The 25,171-nt window shown below is 54.1% G+C and overlaps 2 protein-coding genes across 3 annotated transcripts; one reads left to right on the top strand and one right to left on the bottom strand.

Moving 5' to 3' along the window:
• Positions 1-792: 792 nt before the first annotated feature.
• On the top strand, positions 793-11,187 carry ANKRD54 (ankyrin repeat domain 54). Of its 2 annotated transcripts, none has more exons than XM_055395775.2 (8): positions 793-1,265; positions 3,250-3,297; positions 7,699-7,797; positions 8,486-8,557; positions 9,039-9,086; positions 9,165-9,289; positions 9,432-9,539; positions 9,860-11,187. In XM_055395775.2, the coding sequence occupies exons 1-8, from the start codon at positions 941-943 to the stop codon at positions 9,932-9,934; spliced, it is 900 nt and encodes a 299-aa protein (XP_055251750.1). In that variant the 5' UTR covers positions 793-940; the 3' UTR covers positions 9,935-11,187. The 2 variants fall into 2 exon arrangements, with proteins under 2 accessions (XP_055251750.1, XP_088693608.1); XM_088837482.1 differs by having other exon boundaries at positions 1,127-1,265; positions 7,704-7,797.
• Positions 11,188-18,339: 7,152 nt separating this feature from the next.
• On the bottom strand, positions 18,340-25,148 carry GALR3 (galanin receptor 3). The gene is made up of 2 exons (XM_055396027.2): positions 20,262-25,148; positions 18,340-19,649 (listed from the first exon to the last, which is right to left on the bottom strand). Exons 1-2 carry the CDS (start codon positions 20,618-20,620, stop codon positions 18,869-18,871), a joined length of 1,140 nt encoding a protein of 379 aa, XP_055252002.2. The 5' UTR covers positions 20,621-25,148; the 3' UTR covers positions 18,340-18,868.
• Positions 25,149-25,171: the final 23 nt, after the last annotated feature.

Here is a 25,171-nt window from a genome sequence, read left to right as displayed (position 1 = left end):
CACAGAGAATTTGCTGGCTCAGTGATTGGCTCTCGGACTCAAATGTTGATCACTCTCATGTAACGATGTTGAGTTACAGGGTTAGTCGCTCAGTCGTGTCCGACTCTTCGTGACTCTACGGACTGGAACCCGGCAGACTCCTCTGTCCATGGGGTTTTCCAGGCAAGAATATTGGAGTGGGTTGCCATTTTCTTCTCCAGGGGATCTTCCTGATCCAGGGATCGAACCCGGGTCTCCTACATAGCAGGCATATTCTTTAACGTCTGAGCCACAGGAAAGTCCTTGAATTACAGAATTCGTTTTTGTAAATTAGTGATCAACGCCAGGGTTACGGAGAGAACGAACGGAAGGAATCTATCGCCTTTAAAAGCTATTACTACACGGTTCGTGATGCTAGCCCCGCATTTTAACGTATTCTCATTTCCTACTTAACACTGTATATTTGTAGGAAGTTCTTTTTTTTTTTTTTTTTTACGTTCATTGATTTCAACATTTTCTTCCTCTCATTTTCCTCAGGCTTCTTCACTTTCCTTTGTGATTGGCTGCAAATCATCTTAACGTGATTGGCTAGGCCATCTGCCCGTAATCTTTCCCTTGATCCGATGGGAGAAATAAGGGAAAAAAAAGTGTCTTAAACTCAGCTATTTTATTGGCTCCGGTAGGGATGTACGGCGGGGATTGGGCATCTCAAATTTGTGATTGGTTCGTACTGCCGGAAACCAAGTCTATTGCGGCTGGAAGGGTTTTCATTGGTCCGGAACGGCCCCGCTCGCGCGCCCGCCCCTCCCCGAGCCCGCCCCACCACCCTGTTGCCGTGGTTGCAGGCCCGGGCCGCCAGCTTGTCCGCTGACAGCGAGCCTTTAGGGCGGAGGGAAGAGGGTCCGTTGGTCGGTCAGGCACGAGGCTCCTCCGGCGGCCAGGCCCGCGCAGAGCCGTTGCCATGGCAGCTGCCGCCGGGGGCGCGGACGACGAGTCGCGCTCAGGCCGCTCGAGCTCCGACGGCGAGTGCGCGGTGGCGCCCGAGCCGCTGACGGGTCCCGAGGGCCTCTTCTCCTTCGCCGACTTTGGGTCTGCGCTGGGCGGCGGCGCGGGCCTCCCGGGCAGGGCGTCCAGCGGGGCCCAGTCCCCGCTGCGCTACCTGCACGTCCTGTGGCAGCAGGACTCGGAGCCCCGCGATGAGCTGCGCTGTAAGATCCCCGCGGGCAGGCTGAGGCGCGCCGCCAGGCCCCACCGCCGGCTCGGGCCCACTGGCAAGGAGGTGCACGGTGAGGAGCGCGGCGGGAGGCGGGGCTGGCCCTCGGCTAATCTCCCCAGCCCGCTCAGGATGGAGTCCTCCGACGTCTGCGCTACGGACCTGGAGTGACCCCTGAGTCCCCTTCCAGTAGGAATAGTAGTTGTATGACTGCTAAGGATCATGAGTGTAAAAAAAAAAAAAAATAGTTTTCATGCTCAGAAACAGTCCCGGAGGCTTTTCACGTTGGGTAGTTCCTAAGTAGAAACGGATTCCTAGCCCCAGGTGTAGGTAATACATGGGGTAGCGGAAAATATTTCCGTATCAGAGCCAAGCCGTACCAGCTTCTTTAAATGCACAGACCTGGGTTGGACTTTTCTAGCTCATGGTGGCCTTAGGCAAACTACAGACCCTTTCGATTGTAGTTTTCTTATCTGTAAAATGGGAATGGTTTGCTTTACAGGAATGTTGACAAGAGTTAGGTAAAGTAGGGAATGTATAGTCAATATTTGGCCTTCAACGTGTGCCAGACACTGTTGAGTGATAATGTGGTCATTTTCTTTTCTTTTTAAGATTTATTTATTTTTGGCTCTGCTGGGCCGTCTTTGCTGAGCGCAGGCTTTCTCTAGTTATGGTGAGTGGGGGCTACTCCTTATTGCAGTGCGCAGGCTTCTCATGTCGGTGGCTTCTCTTGTTGCAGAGCATGGGCTCTAGGCACACGGGCTTCAGTAGCTGCAGCTTCTGGGCTCTAGAACTCAGGCTCAATAGTTGTGGCGCATGAGCTTAGTTGCTCAGAGTCATGTGGGATCTTCCTGGACCAGGGATCAAACCTGTATCCCCTGTATTGGCAGGCAGATTCCTAACCATTAGACCACCAGGGAAGCCCTGTGAAGGTTTCTGATCCTCATAACTCATCAAGATCCAGATACTGTTCCCACTTTACTGAAGATGAAACTGAGGCTCAGAGAAATTGTCTTGCTCTAAGTCACATCAGTAGAAATTGGTTGTGCTGGTATTAGAACTCCTGCTCTGATACTTCTTCCATATTGTCTTTTACATTTTATGGATGCCATGGAAACCAACACCCTGAAAGATTTAAGAATGGGGACTTTTAGATTCCCTCTAGGACCTACTCATATCTTAGTGGTGTTATGAGGATTAATTGAGAATTTGAAAGTGCTGTATGAATGTAAGGAATCATTATATATCTGAATTGTAATTTTTGTCCATTTCTCTGATGATAAAAGTTTTGCTTTCTATTAGCCTCTAATATGGGAGAAGGAAATGGCAACCCACTCCAGTATTCTTGCCTGGAGAATCCCAGCGATGGGGGAGCCTGGTGGGCTGCCATCTATGGGGTTGCACAGAGTTGGACACGACTGAAGTGACTTTTAGCAGCAGCAGCAGCAGCCTCTAATATAGAGGTAGTGTCATTGTGGAGAAAAAAGTTTCTGTGTGGAAATTATCAGATTTAAATATGCCATTTGGGAGTGGCCTGTTTTGAAGGAGAATATAAGATTATATGTGTAAGCAGCTCACAAAGAGCTTTGTGTAAATCATCTCATTTGATTTTTGCAACCACTCAGGACTGTCAGGACAGAGCTCAACCTTGTTTGTACTTGATAGATCTGAAGCCCAGGGGCTTAACTAAGTTGTTCAAGGTCACCAAGTGGCAGAGCCAAGATCTGGCTGCAAAGGCCTTGGAGGATTTGCTACAAAATGTGGCTTTTGCATGAGCTGTAGCACATTTCAGGTTTCTCCTGGTTGTATCCTGGCACCTCTCTTTCCCTTTAGATGCTTTTTTTTTTCCATTTGGCAGTGCTGTGCGACATGTGGGATCTTAGTTCCCCAATCAGGGATCAAACTCGTGACCTCAGCGGTGGAAGTGCATGGGTCCTTAACCACTGGACTGCCAGGAAGTTCCCAGGAAACTATCACTTTCTGCTTCATCATGGCCATTGCTGGGTTGTTTTTTTGTTTGTTTGTTTTTTTAACTGGCACTCTTATTCTCTTCACAGCTCTGAAAAGGCTGAGGGACTCAGCCAATGCCAATGATGTGGAAACAGGTGAGTGTGCAGAGTGAGTCCGGCTCCATGGTCTGGTCAGGGAAGGAAAAGTCCATGTAACCAGTACCTGGGAAGACAGTGCTTGAATTCTGCCAGCTCACCCCTGGGATCACTGTATCTATTGTATAACTGCTGTCATCTTACAGATGACAAGTCTGGTTCAGATGCTTACTCTTCCCATGCTTCCCTGCCACCCTGTCCTTCCTGATGTCAGAGTGTTTATTACCCTGTGAGCCCCTTCATGGCAGGAGCTTTTGTAACCCTAACACCCAGCTGCAGAGTGGGAAGTTTTTGGGAACTTCTGGCTAAAAGGAGTGAATCGTCAACTTGAACCGCCAGGAGAGCCACCATCTGCATAGAGCCCTTCAGCTGCTCCCTGAGGCTTGGTGGTATTGGGGTTCGTGGTTCTTGAACTTAAGTTGACAGAACATCTGAAAGGCAGCGGTGGGACTCCTAGCAGGACAGCACTCTGTTTTTTTGTTGTTTTTTTGGTTGCTCTTCATCCTTTACTAGCTGACAGGGCAGTAGCAGCATCAAACGTACAAGACAAGTTATAGAAAAAAAAGATTTAATTTTATCCACTGACTTAATTTGTTCTGTGAATCAGGGGAAAGTGGTATACTGGTTTGCTGTAACAAATTACCACAGATATAGTTGTGTAAAACAGCACCAGTTTGTTATCATACAGCTGTGAAGGTTGGAAGTCCAGCTTAGGTCTCATCAGGCTGAAATCAGAGTGTCGGTGGGGCTGTATTTCTTGCTGGAGGCTCCAGGAGGAATCTGTTTACCTGCCTCTCCCAGCTCCTGAGGCTGCCCACGTTCCTTGGCTCATAGTTCTCTCCCTTCATCTTCAGAGTCAGCGATAGTAGACAGTCCGCACACTGGTTCTACCAATGGGAAAAGGTTCCCTGATGTTAAAGACTCATGTGTGAGATTGGGCCTGCAAAATACAGGATAATCTAGCTAGAGGTCACTAGCCTTAATCCTGTCTGCAAGGTCCCTTTTACCAATTAAGGTGGCCTATCCATAAATTCTGGCTATTTGGCAATGAGCATCTTTGGGTGTTGTGATTCTGCCTATCTCACGTGGCCATCATTCTATTTTGAGAGTGGGATGCTGTGGTCAACAGATAAAATGTAAGTGTGGATAAAGGGCCATGGCATAGGAGAGCAGGCATGGAGAGGAGGTTGTTTCCCTCAGGGAGCTGGGCCTTGAGTGGGTCCCTTATCCCTGGCAGAACATAGTGAGCAGGCCTAGAAACTGGAGGGCTTTTCAGCGCTCTCCAATTTCATCTCTTCCATGAACTTTAATATTGTGGAATATTTGGGTAGTAACCTATATGGCTTTTCAAGGAAAAATTATGTATTCTCTTTTTAATAATACCTCTAGTGTGTGGCCAGAGAATATTTTAATTATACTTCCCTTCCACAGGAAGTCTAGTTTATCTTTTTTAAATAGGTTTACTTTCTCTTTTAAATCGAAGTATTGTTGATGTACAGTATTATAAGTTGCAAGTGTACAGTGCAGTGGTTCACAGTTTTTATAGGTTATACTTCCTTTATAGTTGTTACAAAGTATTGGCTGTATTCCCCCTGTTGTATAATGTATCCTTGTAGCTTGTTTTATGCCTAACAGTTTGCCCCTAATAGTTACTTCCCCACCCCTATATTGCCCCCCCTCTTCCCAGTGGTAACCACTGGTTTGTTCTCTATGCCTGTGAGTTTATGTCTAGCTTATCTTTCTTTTTCACAACAGTAAAAGATGTTTATCAGTTTTCACAGTCATTAGCCAGTGTCTAGCAGCAGCAGCAGCAGCTTATCTTGAATCAGGTATCCACATGGTGGTTTCATTATTTTGGTGGAAATGCTGTAATTTTCCATTCAGCGTCTGTGACCCATCTTCAAGTCTAAGTCGCTGTTAGATTTACCAGGCCCTTGCAGGACTCTGATAGAGAAACTGGCTGTAGGTTAGCCTTTTTACTCCTTTCTACTGTATGGTTAGCATTCTGTTTTCTTGCTCTCCGTTTGTTGGGTCTTTTGGTGTAGGAAACAGCAACCCACTCCAGTGTTCTTGCCTGGAGAATCCCAGGGACGGGGCAGCCTGGTGGGCTGCCATCTATGGGGTCGCACAGAGTCGGACACGACTGAAGCGACTTAGCAGTAGCAGCAGCAGTTATAATGGATGTAAAATTTCTACCCTGCTTTCTGTGAATTCATAATCATTTCAAAGATTGTTTTTGGCTGCACCAGGTCTTAGTTGCAGCATGGGGGATCTTTAGCTGCAGGATCTTTTAGTTGTGGCATGTCAGCTCTTGGTTGGAGCATGTGAAATCTAGTTCCCTGACCAGGGAGCGAACGTGGGCACCCTATGTTGGGAGCCCAGAGTCTTAGCCACTGAACTGCCAGGGACGTCCCATTGAAAAGATTTTAAATGTGAAAGTGATATATGCATCTAAAATGTTTTAAAAATTAGAAAAATGTGCAAGAAAAACATTTTTAATGTCAGCAAAGGAACTAATCTTTGTTGATATTTTGGTGAATACCCTTCCTGTCCTTTTTCCTGTGCAGAGGGATTTCCTTGATGAGCTTGCGGACTGTGTTGCATACACGATTTTACAGCCTGCTTAGTGCTTTATCCTTCAGAAACATTTCCCAGAGTCTTCATAACCATTTGTTTTTTTCAAAACAGAAGTGTCATTTTTCCTATTTATAGAGTGAATACATAGCTGTACTGTTTTTGTAAGGCTTGTAAAAAGCAGAAATTACCTTGTAATTCCATTCCCCAGCTAAAACCACAGTTTGTAATGGATGCACATGATGCCTTCAAAAGGACGAAGCAAGAGTTATTCAGTTAGTCACGTATTTGCACACTGGTTCTTCACTATTGAGGTAATTTCCTAGGAATGGGGTTTCTACATCAAAGGATAAATGTATCTTGATGGCTTCTGATAGGTGTTGCCAAAGTGCTTTCCGTGAAGACTGTTAGCTGTACAGATCACAAAAATAGAAGCATCTACTTTATCTCGGGAATGCTGGCTGTCTCTTGGTGCCGGCACTGATGAACACCGAGGTGACCTGACTCTCCCTCCTTCTCCGCCCTTGCAAACCTTTCCCATTCATTCCCAAACCGTTCATTCACTTATGCAGTCAGTCGGCGACATTTGTGGAACAGAGCAAATCATATCTCGGTCCAGGACATTAAGAAACAAAACAAAAACCTATAGTATAGCTGGAGAAGAAGAGTATAAAGTGACACCATTTCTAAAAACAAACAAAAAACCCAGAGAAAGGGCAGTCATGTGTTTAGTTGGAAAGGTAAAAGTTCTTGAGCAGGAGAAACCTGGGTTCCCATACCAGCCCTCCTGTTGGCTTGGGTTGGAGTCTGTCTCCTAGTCTGTGGCATGGACATGGTGCCATGCCGAGTGTGAGGGTCTTGGCAGTCAGCACCTGATGCCCAGCTGCTGCTTGGTGTACAGGCAGTTCCTCTGAAAGAGCTCAGCACATTATGTGAGAGTAGCAGGGTGACCAGGGCACTAGAGATGTGGGGTCAGAGGGGCTCGTTCACCTTAAGGAGACGGGAGAGATTCACGGAACAGGAGATTATCTGGGCTTCGTCTGGAAGGACTAGGGTCCTTGAGAGGTTCGCTGGGGGATTGCTAGGGCATTTCACTGCTTGCTCTAAAATGATGTTTGGCAGCAATTTCTGCGTTTCAGTTTGGACATGAGCACGCAATACATAATGCCTCACATTTTATAGCGGCTCCAGACTTTTCAGAAAAGGACTTTCATATCCATTATTCTCATCATGGCAGCTCTGGAGGTTGGCTGGGCAGAAATTACTCCCATTTGCTGGTGAATAGGGGCCAAATCTCGGCCTTCCTGTTCCCAGCCCAACTCTTCCCACTGCCGCATGCTGTTGGCAACGAACTCCTTTCCTTTTTGCTCAGCTCAGTCTGGGACTTGGTCTGCAGGGCAGAGCCCAGGCTCTGTCCACCCTAAAGGGCTGCCTCCTGGGAGCTAAGTGAGCATCAGCCCAGAGCTGTGTCTCAGCTGGATGGAGGTGTAGCCAGACTCAGGTAGAGGGGCAGGACCAAAATCAGTACTGGGGATTTCCATGACTCCAGAATTCCTGACCCCGAGGGCCGAGATCCTTCTGTGATATTCTGTCCCAGGACATGTACTTGAGCACCCAGCACCCGTGGTGCTCAGTTGTGCCCTCCAGAGAACAAGTCCCTTGTCATGGCAATCCTCAAGGGGGCTGCATCCCGTGGGGACTAGCTCTCCCACGCATTATGGACGCCTTGCTGGAAGGGGCGCTAAGCACCCTCGCCCACCCCCGGGGCTGCCGCTTGGCTGACGCCGCCACTCTCCCTGCTTGCTCCCTCTGTCTTGGCGGTGCTAGTGCAGCAGCTCCTGGAGGATGGCGCAGACGCCTGTGCAGCTGACGACAAGGGCCGCACCGCCCTGCACTTTGCCTCCTGCAATGGCAATGACCAGATTGGTGAGTTCTGGGGAGGTGGGGGAGAGGGGCTGGGCGAGTGTTCTCCCTCCAGAGGCCCTGCGGAACAGCACACAGAGGGGTGGGGGGCTGCTGGAGGTGAGGAAGGCTGGACACTCCCACGCCTCTGGCCTGTGAAACTGGCACTGCCAGGCTAAGGCGGGGCCCACCTGGAGAAAGAACGAGATCGACCCCAAGGTCAGACTGGACCTTCCAGACATTCAGGCAACATTTACTCACTGCTAAGGGCAGCAGTGGGACAGTCTGCCCCCAAACCCAATTTTTTTTTTCCCCCAGAAGTCTTTTTAGGTTGTGGTATAACTTGTAAACAGTGAAGTCTCTGTGCCCATACACTGCTGTGTCCACCTCCTGGATCAAAATATAGAATCTTTTCAACGTCTGGCATCCTGTCTCATGCCCCTTAAGAACCTTCAGTAGCAGCCACAGCTGTTGGGAGAAATTTCTTTAACCCTAAAAATCTCAGTCCCATAATACCTGCACAGGCTCAGGGACCCTCCCAGAAGCCTTAGTTCATGGCACTCAGCGTCCTGCACACAAGCCTCACGAGTGAGCAAGGGAGTGAAACCACACAGGGCAGTGCACTGGCTTTCAGTGTTCCGTGTAGGGGTGGGGGCTAGGATGCTGCCAGCAGAAGTCCCCAGCGGCTCCTCTGGGGCTTTCCTGTTTCCAGTGCAGCTGCTTCTGGACCACGGAGCCGACCCCAACCAGCGAGATGGGCTTGGGAACACACCACTGCACCTGGGTAAGCGTCTGGCAAGCTGCCAAGACAGGCTTCTTTGATGGAGAGCCCGGGGTCCTGCAGGCCCCCAGCAGGCTCTCCTGTCCCCTGGGGAAAGCCTGAGTCCCCGGGGCCGCACTCCCCCTTGGGCTGTGTCCGGCCGACCCCGTCCACTACTGGTTGGCTGTGCCCCAAGCAGAGCTGATTTCACAACCTGAACTGGCTCAGCAGCAGTTCTGCCAGGGGAGGTTCCCGCCCTGCGGCCAACTCTCACCATGGCTTGTGGCGAGGCGGATCCCACCTCCCAGCCTCAGTTTCCCCAGCTGTGTAGGGAGGGAGTTGGGTTTGATCACTGAATCCCCCTAGTTGCTGCCTTCAGTGATGCCTCTCAGGGCGTGATCTGGCACCCTGAACCCTCAGAGACACAGTCGTGCTCCCTCCCCCGGGCACCCAGGGCCAAGCCCACTGTGGTCCTGAACTCTCCGTCCCTGTTCTCCATCCTCAGCGGCCTGCACCAACCACGTCCCCGTCATCACCACGCTGCTGCGAGGAGGTGAGTGTTCCCCTCCCCGTCCTCCCTCCTCCTCCCCCCACTCAGCATGCTCATGCTTACCACTGCCTGTCCCCCCAGGGGCCCGGGTGGATGCCCTGGACCGAGCAGGCCGCACGCCCCTGCACCTGGCTAAGTCCAAGCTCAACATCCTGCAGGAAGGCCACTCCCAGTGCCTGGAGGCCGTGCGGCTGGAGGTGAAGCAGGTGAGCGCCCCACTCGGCTGAGCCTGCCGCACTGAGCAGGTGCTTTCACGGTTCCTGTGGACCCCAGCTGACACCTGCTGGGCAGCAGCCTCAGGCTGCTCTGTGCCTGCTGGCACACCCTCAGCCTGCCCTCTGGTTTCAGATCATCCAGATGCTGAGGGAGTACCTGGAGCGCCTAGGGCGGCACGAGCAGCGGGAGCGGCTGGATGACCTCTGCACCCGCCTCCAGATGACGAGCACCCGCGAGCAGGTGAGCACGGCTGCGGTCCAGACCCCGGCCCAGCAGAAGCCTCAGGGCCAGGCGGTCCCCGCTCTGAGGCTTGAGAGAGAGGCGTGGCTGCTGGTCGTCGTCCTCTGTGGGCCTCAGGGCCTCCGTCCACCTCCTTGGAAGCGGCCTGGGTCCTTCTCTCTGGGGCAGCGAGGATTCACCTTGGACAGCTGCTCCATAGTCCAGGGTGAAGCCCTCACAGGCCCTGGGAGGAGAAACAGTGCCTGCCTGCCTCCATGCCTGTGGCGCTGTGGGGGGAGACCCGGGGCACCCCATCACAGAGCCTTGGTTTCCTCCCGCAGGTGGACGAAGTGACCGACCTGCTGGCCAGCTTCACCTCTCTCAGCTTGCAGATGCAGAACATGGAGAAGAGGTAGCGAGAGAGGCTCCCCGCCGTCCCGCTCTGCTGCCCGCCCCCCACGCCCTCTGCCCTATCGTTACAAAGAAAAGGCCTGGTGCCTGGGACCCCGTCTGCTGAGGCCTCATCCCAGCTGCTGGGAGGCAGAGGCGTTCTCTCACTGACCTCAGCGCTGCTCCCAGCCGCAGTCTCTGTCATGTCCGTGGGCCAAGACCACAGCCCCCAGCTTCTTCCTTTGGCTCCCGCGACACCACAGCCATGCCTCAGCCCTGGCTGACTTGACACGCGCTCTCCTCACAGGCCTCGCTCATCGCACAGCCTCCCTGGTGCCCTCGGCTGGCCCCAGACCCTCCTCTGAGTCCGCTCCCGGCCTTGGGCTTGTTGCAGCCAGCCGGGTGGGCTTAGGGCAGGCACCCTCTGGCCTAGGGGGCTTCTTGGCTGGCCCTGCAGCTCTCACCCGCACTTAGATCAGGCTTGTCACCGGACTTGCACGGAGACATGGCAGCTAGTTTCTTTGGTTGGAAGGGGTCAGGGGGTTGGTGAAGCCTAGACCTTAGAAATACAAGGTTAGGGAGGATCTAGCTGAACCCAAAGCAGAAAATCCCCAGCCCTTTTTCCCCAATCACTGAATCACCAGGAGGGTGTAGCCTTTCTGCAGACTAGTTGTAGTAGGTGAGGAGTGGCCTTCAAGATGGCCATGTTCTAATCCCAGGAACCAGTGAACACCACCTCATATGATGAAAGGGACTTTGCAGATGTCATTAAGCTAAGGTCTTTAGACAGGGTGATTATCCTGGATTATCCTGGCAAGCCTGATGTAATCACATGGATCCTTAGAAGGAAGCAGGAGCTCAGAGAGGAAATAGGGGACATGGTGACCAAATAAAAAATGAGTAATGCGAGGCAGGGGTCACAAGGCAAGGAAAGCAGGCGGCCTCCAGTAGCTGGAAAAGACAAGGAGGGCTTCCCTGGTGGGCCAGTGGTTAAGAATCCTCCTGCCAATGCAAGGGACACAGGTTTGATCCCTGGTCTGGGAAAATCCCACATGCCTCTGGGCAACTAAGCCTGCGTGCTGCAACTACTGAAGCCTGAGCACAGCAATGAAGACCCAGTCCAGCCAAAAATAAATAAATAAATAAGGCAAGGAAATGGATTCTTCCTTCAGAACTTCCAGAAGGAACCAACCTGCTGACACCTTGACTTTAGCTATGAGAGGGGTTTCAAATTCTAACTGCCAGAACTGTAAGAGAATAAATTTGTTTTAAGCTACTAGATTTGTGGTAATTTGTTGCAATAGTGAAGGGAAACTAATATGCTAGTGAAGGCTCAAAAACTCACTGCAAACCCCCAACTTTTCTACCCAGGCAGAGTACTTCTATCCAGGGGAACTGACATTCCCCTTGGGGCTCAGCGATACAAAAGGCAGCGCCCCCTCCTGGCAGGGATCTGCCACATGGGGAAGCCTGAAGGGAAGGCCTGCTGGAGGAAACATTTGACTCCGGAGTTAAGAAAGACTTTTCCCAAATTGTCAGTCCCTGTTCTGCTCTGGCTCTGCCCCACTTTCCCTCTCGCCAGACTCGAGTCCTGGCTGCTTTTCAGGAGGAGGGGAGTTTGTCTCCCAAAGCCCAGCTTGATCAGATCTGAATTGAACTCATGAAACCTAGCTGTTCCCCAGACCCTAAAGAAGAAAGGCCCTCGGGGGAGGTGGGGGTGAGATTCAGGCCAGGGGCTGCCTCCTGGGCCCTGGGAGAAGGGAAGCTGCAAGCCCCATCAGGTTGCCAGGGTTGGGGAGAGACGGGAGAGAGGAGGGCAGAGGACGCAGTAGCAATCCCTCATGCCACAGCCGAATGAGTAAACATTTTTAAAAAGAAAAGAAAACACACGTGGGCCCTGAGTGGCTGGGCTGGGCAGGGCAAAATGGAGAACCTGACAGGTTGCCCACGCAGGAGTCAGCTCTCTTACTAGCTGCTCCGGGAATTAACTGAGTTTGTGGGGGACGCAGTGGGGAGAGCGGAGGTGATAGGAAGAAAAAAACCTGCATCTGTTGATTTCACCTTCTGGGTAGGGTCCTTTTCTCTACACCTCCCATTTCATTCACGTTGGAAATACCTCTTGGGCACTTGCTTTACACTTACCAGTGTTCCAGGTGGGAACACAGCAGGGAAAGAAAACACAAAATCCCTGCCACGCAGATGGTGGTAATGCTTGGAGAAGGATATTCACGAGTTCTCACAACTATCCTGTGAAATAGCTGGGCTTCCTGCTGCTTTGGATGGGTAAAAAAAAGGCAGGTTTGCCAGAGTGACCCAACAGGGCAGCTGGGCTGGAACCTGGACTCAACCCCAAAGCTCATGCTTCTATCATGCCTGAAGTCCGAGTCTTCTCAGAAGCAGTTTCCTAAAACTGAGGGCCACAACATTTGTTGAGCTCCTGCTATGTGCTAGCAGGCCCGTTATACAAACCCTTTGATTTGGTGTTTGCAGTCAAAGGGTAGCCAGCGCCCTTGCTCACTATTTTATAGATGCACAAGATTGAGGCTCAGAGAGAGAGTAACTTGCTTGAGGCCAGCTAGCACGTGACCCAGCCCAGCCCAGGAATCTCTGCCAAGATTCCCAAAGTGCTGATCTCCCCAGTGTTCATAAGACACAGTAGACACCCATGGACCTTACTGAGTAAATCTCTTTCTCTATGTGGGGAGGGGTGGGCCCTTTCCTCGCTGAGCACATGGTGCAGTGTGCCTGGTATACAAGGCCTGCACCTGGTCACTAGGGAAGAGAGGACAGGGCGGAGTCATGGGACTGAGCTGGGCCTGGAGTGGTCTCTGCCCATCTTTGGTGGCTGCCCAAACTGTTATAGGCCTTCTGAGGTGGTCAGAGAGCTGGGAGCAGCATGAACCAGGCCTGGCAGATGGACAGACACAAGCCGGCTGTGGGACCGGGAGATGGCATGGAAAACGGGCCCAGGAGTGAGGGCCTGGCCAGAGAGGGAGGCTGCAGAGATCCTGAGGTCAGAAGATTTGCCCTGGTGACAGAAAGCAGGTGAGGCAGACTCATCTCCACCCTCAAGGTCATTTCCATCCTTACCTAGAGCAATCACCATGAGCTCCAGGGAAAAGACCCCCTCCCCCCAGATCCCCAAACTGCTTCAGATGCCGAGCCCAAGCCAGGGTCAGGAGGAGAGGACGCTGGACTGATACATACCTGGATAATCCAACAAAGTCCCCAGCTCCCCTCAGCTATAGGGAATGAGAGCTCAAAGCCCCTGATGCTGGCTCTCCAGTGAACACTGAGGCCTCGGTACCTGCAGGGAGATATGATCGGTTCACTTGACAGTTGAGGAGACAAACTCAGGGAAGCAAAGGAGTCTTGCCCAAAGCCCCAGACGAGGGCCCAGAGCGGTCCCTTGTCTCTGTGACTGGCCCATGCCAGCCTAGTGACGTTCTCCCACTTTGGGAGCTGGGGAGGATGGCATGTTTATTAAATGCCCTTGGCTATCAGCATGCCCAGAGGGGGCAGAGGCAGGTGGATGGAGCCTCCTCAGTTGGATTGTAAAGGTTCTTGGGGGTTTGTTTCCTTTTTTTTTTGGCCCCACCATGCAGCTTGTGGGATCTTAGTTCCCCAACCAGGGATTGAACCTCGGCCCCCGCAGTGGAAACTTGGAATCCTAACCTCTAGACTGCCAGGGAAGTCTCAGATTGTGAGGGCTTTTAGGGTTTTGATGGAGGCAAGGATCTGCCCGGGAGAGCCCTGGAAACCTCTCATATAGGTGGCAGCAGCCAGGAAGCAGCCTGTGGCGGTGTGCCTGCATCACAGCCTAGCTCAGGCAGCTCAGTTCCACAATTCTAAGAGTTCAGCTGCAAAGTGCAGGAGCCAGGATTCAAGCCCGGTGATGTGGCTCACAGTCCGTGCCTTGACCCCTGCACTGCACCACCACTCTGAGTTGACCTGGCAGGCCCACCAGATGCCCAGTCCAGCACCCTCCCCAGAACCACGGCCATTCAGGGCACCCCCAGTGACTCCCAGCTGGCACCCCTCTGCCCCTCAGCCCCTCCTCACAACCCTGCCCCCTGCTTCAGTCTCACCCCTACTCAGAGCCCAAGTTGCCAAAGCAAGGTGGCACCAAGCCGATGCCTCAAGAAAGCAGTCTTGTCCTCTTAAGCCGAAATAATTTCACCCCCACAGTCAGTCCTTCTGGCCTCGTGCCATCTTGGATCCAGCCGTCAACTTGCAAATGAGCCCTGCATCCAGGACTAATGTTCATTCATAGGGAAACTCGGGGTGGTTAATTGGTAATTATGTCCCCAGGTACACACCTTGAAGTTGATGGATGGTGCGGTTCCTGTCAGCTGGAGGCAGGGAGAGAGACTGGTTCACAGGGTTGTGTCAAGGTGCTCACCTCACCCACCCTCCCCGGAGCTGAGTTTCCTCTTGGCTACATTCGCTACATGGGGTGGGCTGGCGGCGGGGGTCACCATCGCACATTCAAATTCCTCCCTTCCCTTAAAAAGAGAAACAACTCCTACCTGCCTCTTCTCTTCCCGAAAGACCATGAAACTGAAATCAGACCAACTTGAATTAGACCCCAGCTTTGTCTGGGACTACCTCTGTGATCTTGGGCCAGTGACTTAATCTCTCTGAGCCTCAGTTTATCCAAATTCAAACTCTAAAGCAGATGAGACACACCTTCCAGGGCCAAGTACAAGGTCTGAAATACAGCAGGTGCCCAGTTCACCACTGCCCCACAGACACCCTCACCATGTCCCCCAGGCCCCTCGTCTTGATGGGTTCCCACCAAGCACAACATCCCCCCACTGCCACCCCCAGTAGCCTAAGCCAGAAGGCTGGGTGTTATCTGGAACACCGCTCTCCCCCACTCCATAACATTTAATCACTATTTAGCCCCAACAATTGTACCTCGTATATGGTTGTCCCATCTGTCCACGTCTCTCTACCCACTGCCATGTCTTGGACTCCTTCATCTCTCTGGGTTCTCACACCAGCCTCTTAACTAGTCTGCCTACCCTCAGCCTTATTCTGCTCTCCTTCCCCAGGTATAGTCTGCCTTGCAGCCAGAAAGAGTTCCCTTGAGTGTATATCTGATCCGGTCACTCTTTTGTTCAAAATCTTTCCATGGCTCCCCCTACCCTCGGGACAAAGTACAGTCTTGGTTACAGACAGGATTTAGATAATCCTTTGCAGCTGTCTCCCCTAACCTCTCCCACCTCACTTCCTGCTGGGGCTCCCTTGTACCCTGTCCCAGGCCCTGGGCTCATCGTGCTGTGCCTGAGTCCAGGTAGAGGACTCCAGGTGGCCTGTGCACATGTTCTCCTGTCTCTCCCTTCCACATCTGCCCTGACTCGCACTTCAGGGCTTGGCTTGGGCATCAGCTCCTCCCGGAAATCTTCTCTGCCTCTCCAAGCTGGGTAGGACCCTCCTCTGGGCTCCCACAGTCCCCCATGCTTTCCTGCATGGAGTCTTGCTTTCCTGCAGGAGAACTCTGTACTGAGTAGGTGTTCAGACTTGAATGCTGCAGGATCATCCCTAACAGGTTGGTACAAATGGGAGGGTGAAAGGGTTACATAATTCAAATCTCCTTCCAAATAAAAGGAGCTCATCCTGACCCCCAGGCTGTCCCGAGACCTTGTAGGAGGCTCAGGTCAGGTGGATTCTCCTGGGCCCTAGGGGCAGTGGCTTGGGCTCATTCAGCCTCTGGACAGCCCGATTGCCTGCCTGTGGTCCTCCAGGACTCAACTCTCTCCACCAAAGTATTACAACCATCTGCTCTTCCACGCATTTCAATAGCCTGCTGAAGCAGACCCAGGAGCCTCAGGGGCTGAGCCTAAGCCCAGCATCAGGCCATCAATCTTCCTGCCAAATCCATGGCAGAAATAATCTCCCAGCCCCAGGCCAGGCCCTTGGTGGTAGCTTTCCTGGCCCAGGGCTCACAGAGCAGCCTCTGGGTTGGATCCTTGCTGCCAGCCTGGCACCTCCAACCCAGCCTCTTCACAGCAACCCTGGGCCCCTCCCTTCCTGAAAACCTTCAGTGGCATCACTGCCTGCCTGAAAGGATGGAGTTCCTGCCCCCCAGCTGACCTAGGAGGCACACGTGACCTCACTGCACCCACCCTCCCTGCCTCCCCAGACCCTACCCCACCCTATCCCACTCTGCTTCAGCTACACAAACCCACTTACTGCTCCCACCTGTACCTGCCCTGGCCTTTGCTCTGCCTGGCAGACCTGTCCCACCTTTTCCCAAGAAAATGTGTATTAAATGTCATCTTTCGGTATCCTGCTTGGACTGGCCAAGAAAGGCAGGCGTTTCCTCCTCTGGGCCCTGTGTACTTTCCTGTTATGGCCCCATGACACAGGACTATCCTTTCTTCTTTTGGTTTTTGGCTCTCCAGCTAGACTAAGAGCCCCTGGAAGGCAGGGGCCAGGCCAAATTCACGTCATCTCTGACTTCCTCACGAGGGCTAGATTAAGGCAGGCACTCAAATGTTTGAGGGATAAAGAAGGAAGAAAGGGTCACGCCTTGCCTTCCCTGGCACCTCTGTCCTCATGTATCATATGTCAGCTGTGCGCCTACTCTGGGCCAGGCTGTATGTCCCTCCATTAGCCAGGGTGTCTGGACTTCTTTATCTAGCTCCAATGGGCCAGAGAGGCTCATTCAGAAGCAGGAGTCAGAAGCAGGAGGCCTCGGGGTCCAGCCAGGGCCTGGGCTGTACGAGTGTCCCTCTGCCAGGCCACCATGCAGGGCTTTCACTGATGGACCCCTCCCGCAGGCCTGGAGTTTCATGCAAGTTCAGGCTCTGGCTCTGTCACTCCCTGGCTGGGCACTTGTTTCTTGACCATTCTGTTTGTAGTCGGTCACCTGTCCGTGCCCACAGAGGTGACTGTGGAGGGGCACCAGCCCACCTGGGTGGCTGGACCAACCATGGCATAGGCCACCCTGCGAGATTTTGTTCTGCACTTTGACTTTGCAGGCTCTCACCATTGTTGTGTGTAGCAACCTTGTCAGATGCTCTTAGATGTTTTTCCAATACTTCCTGGGCTGCCCCGAGAGCCATTCCTCTCACCCAGTTAGGATCCTGGCTCTTCCTCACTTTTGCCACTTGACTATGATCAAGTACCTCATCTTGAGCCTCGGTTTTCACTTCTGCAGATGGAGGTCATATCCCTTGCCTGTTGGTGCGAGGCAAGGATGAGGCAGGGGAGGTGTGAGTGATGGCTGTGGGGAGACAGAGGCCACTCTGGGGGCTGCAGAAGTGGCAGCATCACAGCCCCTGCCCTCCAGGAAACTTTCCCATTGCTGCAGCCTGAGTCAGTCGGGGACATCTTGGCAGAGACCAGGGAGAAAGAGCGGGACCAGGTGTCAGCCCTGGTGCTGGGCCCTGGCATCACTGGCTTCCCAGCTGGTGCTCAGCCTCCCCCTGAGAAGGCTGACTGCTACTCAGATCCCTGGGTCTGTGGCAGGTGGCAGGCAGTGAGGAGGTCTCAGCAGCTGCCCAGTGTCAAGGAGGGCCTTTCCAGGGTGCCCAGCAGCTGGGGTATGTGCACCAGGGAGACAGAGAATTGGAAGGTCTCAGCCAGAAGCTAGTAAAAAATATTGGCTTATGGTGAAGGAGGAAGTGGGCAGCTCCACAACCATCGAGACTGATCTATTGGTTAATTAGGAGGTTTCCACAGCCACAGACTATGCCAGCTGTGTGTAGGGCCAGGTAGGGAGGGGGCCACAGGGTAATCAGGGTTGCTGGAAGGCCAGGTGGGGTCTGAGTGCAGCTCAATATCTCCCCTGAGCCAGGAGCCTTAAGTGGCTGAAGGAATAATGCGAGAGATTGGGGTCAGGCAATGGACCTAGGACTTGACGGCTGGGGCACACCCATCAGGACCCGCTGTCCTGAGTACCTAAACAGAATTCAGCTCTAGCAGGGGGCTGGGGGCCCTCTGTGGTTTCCAGGACAGCCAGTTGAGTATGGGGAGCTACAGATTTGAGGAAGAGAGCTGAGGCAGAATCAGGAAGAACCAAGAAAAACATTGGAAATTATGGGATCTGAGAACAGAGGTCCCAGAGGTGGAGAAGTCGGTTCTGCTAAGTAGAAAAAGGTAAACAGCAGTAGGTTTGAATCCAGACTCTCCCAAACACTAGCTGTGTGGCAAATCGCTAACCCCTCTGATTCCTGATGTCCACATCTTTAAAGAGGAACGAATGATATCTCCCTTGCAAAATTGTAATTAGATTGAAGAATGTAACACCGCAGTAGCTGTTCCCTTCTCCAGGGAATCTTCCCAACCAGGGAAACGAACCCAGGTCTCCCGCATTGCAGAAGAATTCTTTACCAGCTGAGCCATCAGGGAAGCCCCATGGGATACATATGAAGTGCTTAATAAATATTTGCTATATGTATTTTGTAAGTTACTCTGACTTCCCTGATGGCTCAGACAGTAAAGAATCTGCCTGAAATGCAGGAGACCCAGCTTCGATCCCTGGGTTGGGAAGATCCCCTGGAGAAGGGAAGGGCAATCCACTCCAGTATTCTTGTCTGGAAAATCCCAAGGGCAGAGAGGCCTGACGGACTACAGTCCTTGGGGTCGCAAAGAACGGACACGACTGAGCAACCAAGACTACCCCTACACTATTAAGTTACTCAGGACAGCGCTTCGAAGGGAGAAGGAGCTTGGTAGAGGAAGCAGGGCTTCCAAGATGCTAACAGAGTTGGCAGAATGGGCAGAGGGACTACCCTCCTTCCTGCCAGACTTGCTATGGACACAGTCTGGGGGATTCCTGGCCTGGGTGGAACCGTTTTCACTGTCCAGGGGTGTCCACTCCGTGGATTGAGTATTCACTGCTCCTCAGAGGGCTCCTGGCTTTGGCCCCATCCCCTAGTACGGTCCGGCCCTGGGGGAAGAGGAAGAACAAACAGACTGACATTCGGCAGAGCGGAGGCGGACGAGGTTTATTCTGGTCCTCTGCCAGGTAGGGCCCTGCACGCCTCTCCGCCACCTGCGGGCTCCGGACCCCGCTCCCTGCCCCCGTCGCCGCCCGCCGGCAGCCTCCCGCGAGGCCGGGCGTTCCCGGAGCAGCCGGCGGGGCCCGGGGATCCCGGGCGGACGCGACGGATGGCGCGGCGGGCACCACCCGGGGGGCAGCGGGCGCGGGGGCGGCGGCGGCCGCAGGGCCACAGGCGGCGGAGGCGCGCGCGGAAGTGGCGGGAGGCGAGCGCGTAGACGAGCGGGTTGAGGCAGGAGTTGGCGTAGGCGAGGCAGTGCGAGGCCAGGCGGCAGGCGTAGGTGGCCGGGCTGAAGGCGAAGCGGCCGTACCAGAAGCAGAGGATGAGCGCGTGGTGCGGGCCCCAGCAGAGGGCGTAGAGCGCCGCCACCGCCAGCATGACGCGCCCCGCGCGGCCCGTGGCTCTGCGCCGGGCCTCGGCCGCCGCCGCGCCCGCGGGGCCCACGGCGGCCCACAGGAAGCGCAGCGTGCGCCCGTAGGCCAGGCTCACCACGGCCACGGGCAGCAGGTAGCCGGCGGCGAAGGTGGCCACGTCGAGGGCGCGGCGGCGCGCGTCCTCCCAGGCGGGCACGCAGAGCTCAAGCGCGCCGTAGCGCACCGTGCCGTAGTAGCTGAGGTAGGGCGCGGAGAAGAGCGCCGCCAGCAGCCAGACCAGGCCCACGGCGGCGCGGGCGTTGCGCGGCGTGCGCAGGGCCCGCGAGCGCAGCGGGTGCCGCACGGCCAGGTACCTGCGGGCGGGCGCGGCGTCAGCGCGGCGGCGGGCGGGCGGCCTGGACACCGCCCGGGTCTGAACCGCCGCGGTGAACGCGCGCCGGCCTCGCTCGCAGGGAGGGTGTGGGGATGAAGGGAGTTCGCGCGCAAAGCGCTTGGAGCAGCGGCCGGCACCTAGCGAGGCGGGGTCGGAGCTCAGTGAGAAGTGACCAACCGGCCCAAGGTTATCAACGAGTCAACTCGAGAATGAGCCTGGGTTTGACCCCAAGTTTCAAGCCCTGAAAGCCGGTCTGACCACAACTCGGGCCAGATGTGGGCAGTAATAAAATAGCTGATGAATTTCATTCGTGTGTTCCTTTTGGCATTCATTTCATGCTTGCAGAGCACGACTAAGTGCCAGGCCCTGTGCTGACACTTGGAACACAAGAGATGTTCTCTGGATTCTCCCAGTGAAGATGGGGTGAGGGCAGGATGACCCCCTCAAGTATGCCCTGAAGGGGCCCCGAGACTGGTTGGTGGGGGCCAGACAGCTGTTCTTTCTCTCCCTCCCCCTCCCTTTTTGGTCCCCCATTCCCTCCTTCCCCTCCCCTAGACCGGGCAGCGTTCCCAGCGTTCCCAGCCCAGCGCACCTGTCCACTGAGACAGCCGCCAGGGTGAAGCTGCTGGCGTACATAGTGAGGTAGATGAGCAGGTGCACAGCCTTACAAACCAGGGCCCCAAAGAGCCAGTCGTCCAGTGTGTAGATGGCGGCCTGGAAAGGCACGCAGCACAGGATGAAGCAGAGGTCAGCCGCGGCCAGGTTGAGGATGAATAGATCCGTCGTGCTGCCCGGCTCCTGCCAGGCACTCGGGCCAGGCTGCAGCAGCACTGCCAGCACCAGCCCGTTGCCCACCGTGCCCAGCAGGAAGATGAGGGCAAAGACCACGGGCACTGCCACGGCCCCCATACTCCCCGGGCTGTCTAGTGAAATGTTCTGGATATCAGCCATCTTCCCAAAAGATGGGCACCTGAGGAAGAAAAGCTGGAGTCCTCAGCTCTGGTCACTCAATTCAGGGGTCTAGTTCCCCCACCAAAGGCCTGGCCAAGTCTCCTGGGGTGGAAGCTTGTCGGGGATAGGGGTGTGGGGCAGACAGAGACAAAAGTTATCCCTGAGACCCACTGTGCAAGCTCCTGGCAGTGTTACTGGTGTCTAAGGTGGGTTTCTCAGTTTCCTAGGAAACATCCCAGGGCCTGAAGGACTGATTAGGTAGTTGATAGACACCTTCAACCAATGATGCAGGTAAAGACACATGCAAAGTGGGGTGTGGAGAGGGGTAGTTCCAACCTCAGGATCTGGTGTATTTTCCTCACTTTTCAATGGGGATCTGAAATACAGGGAAGACTTTTGGATATTAGTCAAATACAACTGAACATAGGTGACATCCCTGAGTCCAGCTTAGTGAGAGCACTGCATGGCACAGCTGGGAGCACCATATAGGTCACTGCTCCCCTTTGCACATGAGGAAATTGCGGCTCAGAGAGGGAACTTGGGAAGCTAGTATCACACTCTGTGAGTGGTAGAGCTGAGGTTGTTGCCACCCTGGTACCGACTCCCAGGCTGGAGCACTCATCTGAGAACTGGAATAGGCGGTGCCCCTGACAACCTGCATGTGTGCGTGTGTGTGTGTGTGTGTGTGTTACATCTATGTAAGCTGTGATCACCTGACCCCTGTCGCACCCCATGGCCCACATCGGCTGTTACCTGTGGGTCTCCCTGTATGGTTGGACCTCTGGGGTGACTGGATGAATGAAGGGCAGGGGGGCCAAGCAGGAAGGAGGAAAGAAAGGTGGGATCTTTGAGACCCCCATCCCAGCATGCAGAAGCCCACCCCCCGCCAAGCCCAGATGGGCAACACAGACCTCAACCCTGGGCACTGGGCTCCTGCTCTCCCTGGGTGGACCGACCAGGTTGAAGCTGCCTCCTGGCTCAGTGGCTACCCCTTGGTGCCTACCTGCAGGTACAGCTCTGCCTCCCACTGCTCCCTTTTCTTCTTTAAGGCCTCTCCTCTCCCGCCGAAGAAGTAGCCACCACCTCCTTAGCCCCTGATTTTCCCCGGGTGGCATGCTCTTCTGCCTGGCTCTCCTCTCCTCCGCCTCTCTGCGTTGCTTCTGCCTTTCTGCAGCGAGTAACCCATTGATCTCGCTCTCTGAGATTCTCGCTTTGTGGTTAACCCCTCTGTGCCCAGGGCCCAGTCCATTCCTGGCCCACTCACCTCCTGTGTTCCTGCCTGCTCACTCCACTCTACATCCTCTCTGCTCCCTGATCCAAGAAGGGCTCCAACCCAAGTTCAGAAAGGACTCCTAGTCTTTTTTTTTTTTTTTTTTTTGCCACACAGCATGTGGATCTTAGTTCCCCAACCAGGGATTGAACCAGAGCCCTCTGCATTGGAAGTGCAGAGTCTTGACCACTGAACTGTCAAAGAAGTCCTAGGACTTCTAGTCTTGAATGGAGTGGCCAATGCTAGGAAACCAGATAAAAGTCCCTTTTTCTGCAGACTAGGATTCCTCCTGGCCCTGAGAATTTCAAGACCCATTAGCTTCCCTAAGCTGATTCCAGGGCTTCAGTCTGCCTGAAGACTGGAGGGACTATGTACGTGTCTGGAGTCTGATTTTCAGTCTTAAGGCATTGGGGAAATACAGAAGATTCTAGGGCAGGGACATGACCTGCAAATTTATTTTGTAATTAGCTTTTTATGGCCTGGGGTTAAAAGAATGGCTAGAGGGGGAGTGATCTAATGAGAGACCCATTAAAAGCCTCTCCTCCAGGCAAAGAGGTTACCAGGTCTTGGTGAATGACTGGTGATTCAGTCACGGGGTTCTGGTCTGGACCTCCTCTTGGAGGAGGAGTGGACCACATGGCCACATCTTCCAGAGTGTTAGAGGCCAGTGGGACAAGATGCATTGGATTTAACAACATGGAAATTATTGGTACTAGACAAGTGTAGTGAAGTCTGTGCAATGGGAAAGAAAACAGTCTGAGAGGATGCTGACGAAGCCAGGACTTGCAACCAAGGTCCGAGGATCTGGGAAGAGACTCTTCAGAAATGGCTTCCCAAGGCCCTGGGATGTTCACCAGTGCTCAGGCTCCTCTAAAGCCCGATGCCACCCATCCCAGATGTGGAACATCCCCAAACTTTTAGAAGCAGAAACTCATTGAATTGAAGATATTAGCAATCATCCTTAGATTAATTCAGAGCTATCAAAACTGCATTAAGGAATTAGAATTGTAGAATCTTGTGATCTCTGAAGAACAGAACAGTAGGATCTAGACTTAGAGTGGTGTGATTTGAGAACTTGGGGGTCCACAACCATCTTGTATGGAAGGAATGCACTGTGAGACGCCTAGAAGCCTGGACTCACAAATGTGGCAGGCCTGGCCCCTGAAAGCCCCTGACACACTGCCCTCCATCCCCTTGGGAGCCCCAAGTCAGCTATGCCCCTCCTTGCCAGAGTCTGGGCTCTGGATGGGTTGAAGCAGTTCTAGGGCAAAGAGCTCCCAGGAGCAGCAGTGCTGAGCTGTGATATGACAGCAGAGGAGAGGAAGATGGCGGCAACCAGAGTGGGACCGCCTATGAGGCAGGCAGGACGGGCGCCTTGCCACGGCCTGAGCCCCAGCGGGCCCTGGGCACCCACACCTCTCCTTGTTCCAACTGCTGCTTCTGGTGGCTGTGGCCTTGAACCCTGCACCCAATGTAGAGGACAGATGGTGCGCCCTGAGAGCAGTCCCTGGAGATCTGGGCCCCGCAAGACGTGACTTTGTGGCTGGCCCTCAGCCCTATAGCCTGTCTTGGCCTCTGGCAATGACCAATATGTGCTGAGCCCAAGCATGTGTGCCCAGAGGTACCCCTGTGCCTGCTGGCACCTCCTCTGACCCCTTGGGACAGTTGCAGAAGACCTGCGCCATGGTGGACCTGGTCCAGTACAGGTCACATGCTGAGCCACGAGCTGGCTGAAAACTCGGCACCCTACTGCGACGAGCTGGCCCACAGTGTCACAGTGCTGGGCTGTCCCCAGGCACACACTGTCAGTAGCTGGTGGTGCCTGGAAACTGTAGGAGGAAGAAGCATGCACTCTGTACCACTGGTCGGTGGACCTTACCTACGGCTGTCTGATCTTGGCATTACTGACTATGACCCGTCATCCCGTGGCTGCTCATGGCCACCTGCCATGACCTGCCAGCCTGAGCAGACCACACACATCAAGCTGCTGCCCTGGCCAGGGGCTGGGCACCAGGCAGTGGGTACTTGCTGCTGAAGTGCCCCTGATGTGGCCACAGCAGCCCCCTTCCCTGGGGCTGCATCCCCCAGTACCCCAAACTCCTGGACCCCTAGCTTCAAGCTGCTCAGGATCACAGGCTAGGATTCTTAGAATCCCAGCATTAAGACCCAGAGCTCACCCAGGCTGTCCATCTCTAGACATCCAGGCTGAAGGGAGGGCTGGGGGTGTGAGACACCAGAGCTGTGGTCCCCACCTTTAATGAAAAAGGGCTTTTTCATCTTCCCTGCCCTCTCGCCAGCAGACTATCAGCTCCCAAGGCCACACCATGCTGAGGCTGGAGCTGTGACTCAGACCCATCTTTTACCATACCAGGTGTCCATAAGGCCGAGTGGGGAAGGCTATGGAGAGAGAAGCGCTGCGACTGTGGGAAGGGGACTGTCATCTCCAGCAGGGGAGCAGTGAGCCGTTGTCGTGGTGGGGGCCGGGGAGGGGGCAAGGGGGGATGGGGCCTTGCCTGTGGGGCTGCAAAAACAGCCTGTTCAAGGCCTGAAGTCTAGAGGTGGGCGGAAAACAGCAGCCAGAACCCGAGCTCACTGCGCCCCCTGGTGGTTCCTCTGACCAGGCCAGTGAGCAATGCGAATATGGAGATAGAAGGGCCCCGGATACCAATGAACAGCCAGTCTTGGTACAGCAGGGAAGACAGAGGCACACACAGGGGAAGGGGCTGCCTAAGGCCACAAAGGCAGGGGCAAAGTGGGGCTAGAATATAGGGTTCCAGACTCTCGGGGCCCCTCCAACAGTGACAGACATTCTTTCCTCTGGCGCGCAATCTTCTGCTTCTCCCAAACATGGGCTTGGGTGTCCAGCCCCTTCTTATCTGGGCAGCTGTAGGCCATCCTTGGGGTGGGGAGCAGAGGACGAGGGGTTCACCAGGGCTAGACTCTGGAGGCTGCGGAGTAGGGGGGTGGGTGGCATGGGAAGGGGCCTTTATGGCTGGTGCTCAGCTTCTCTCTACGTCAGGAAAGCATCCAACTGAACCAAACAGTGGCCCCGGCCTCTGTTATTCCACTTGCCTGGGTCCCAACTTAATTTGGGAGAGGTGGTCAACTCTGAGAGCTATCATGGCTCTCAAAGCCCCAGATCCTGCCTGATCCTTCGACCAGCTGCAGGACTGGGGCTGCTCCAAGAGAATAAAGCAGACTAACACTCAGAGGTTAAAGCGTCTGCCTCCAATGCGGGAGACCCGGGTTCGATCCCTGGGTTGGGAAGATCCCCTGGAGAA

The sequence above is a fragment of the Moschus berezovskii genome, chromosome 6 (assembly GCF_049115385.1).
Source record: "Moschus berezovskii isolate FMDL1 chromosome 6, NW_MosBer_1.0, whole genome shotgun sequence".
NCBI lineage: Eukaryota > Metazoa > Chordata > Mammalia > Artiodactyla > Moschidae > Moschus > Moschus berezovskii.
Note: the sequence above shows the minus strand (reverse complement) of the source record. Positions and strands in the feature narration are given on the sequence as shown.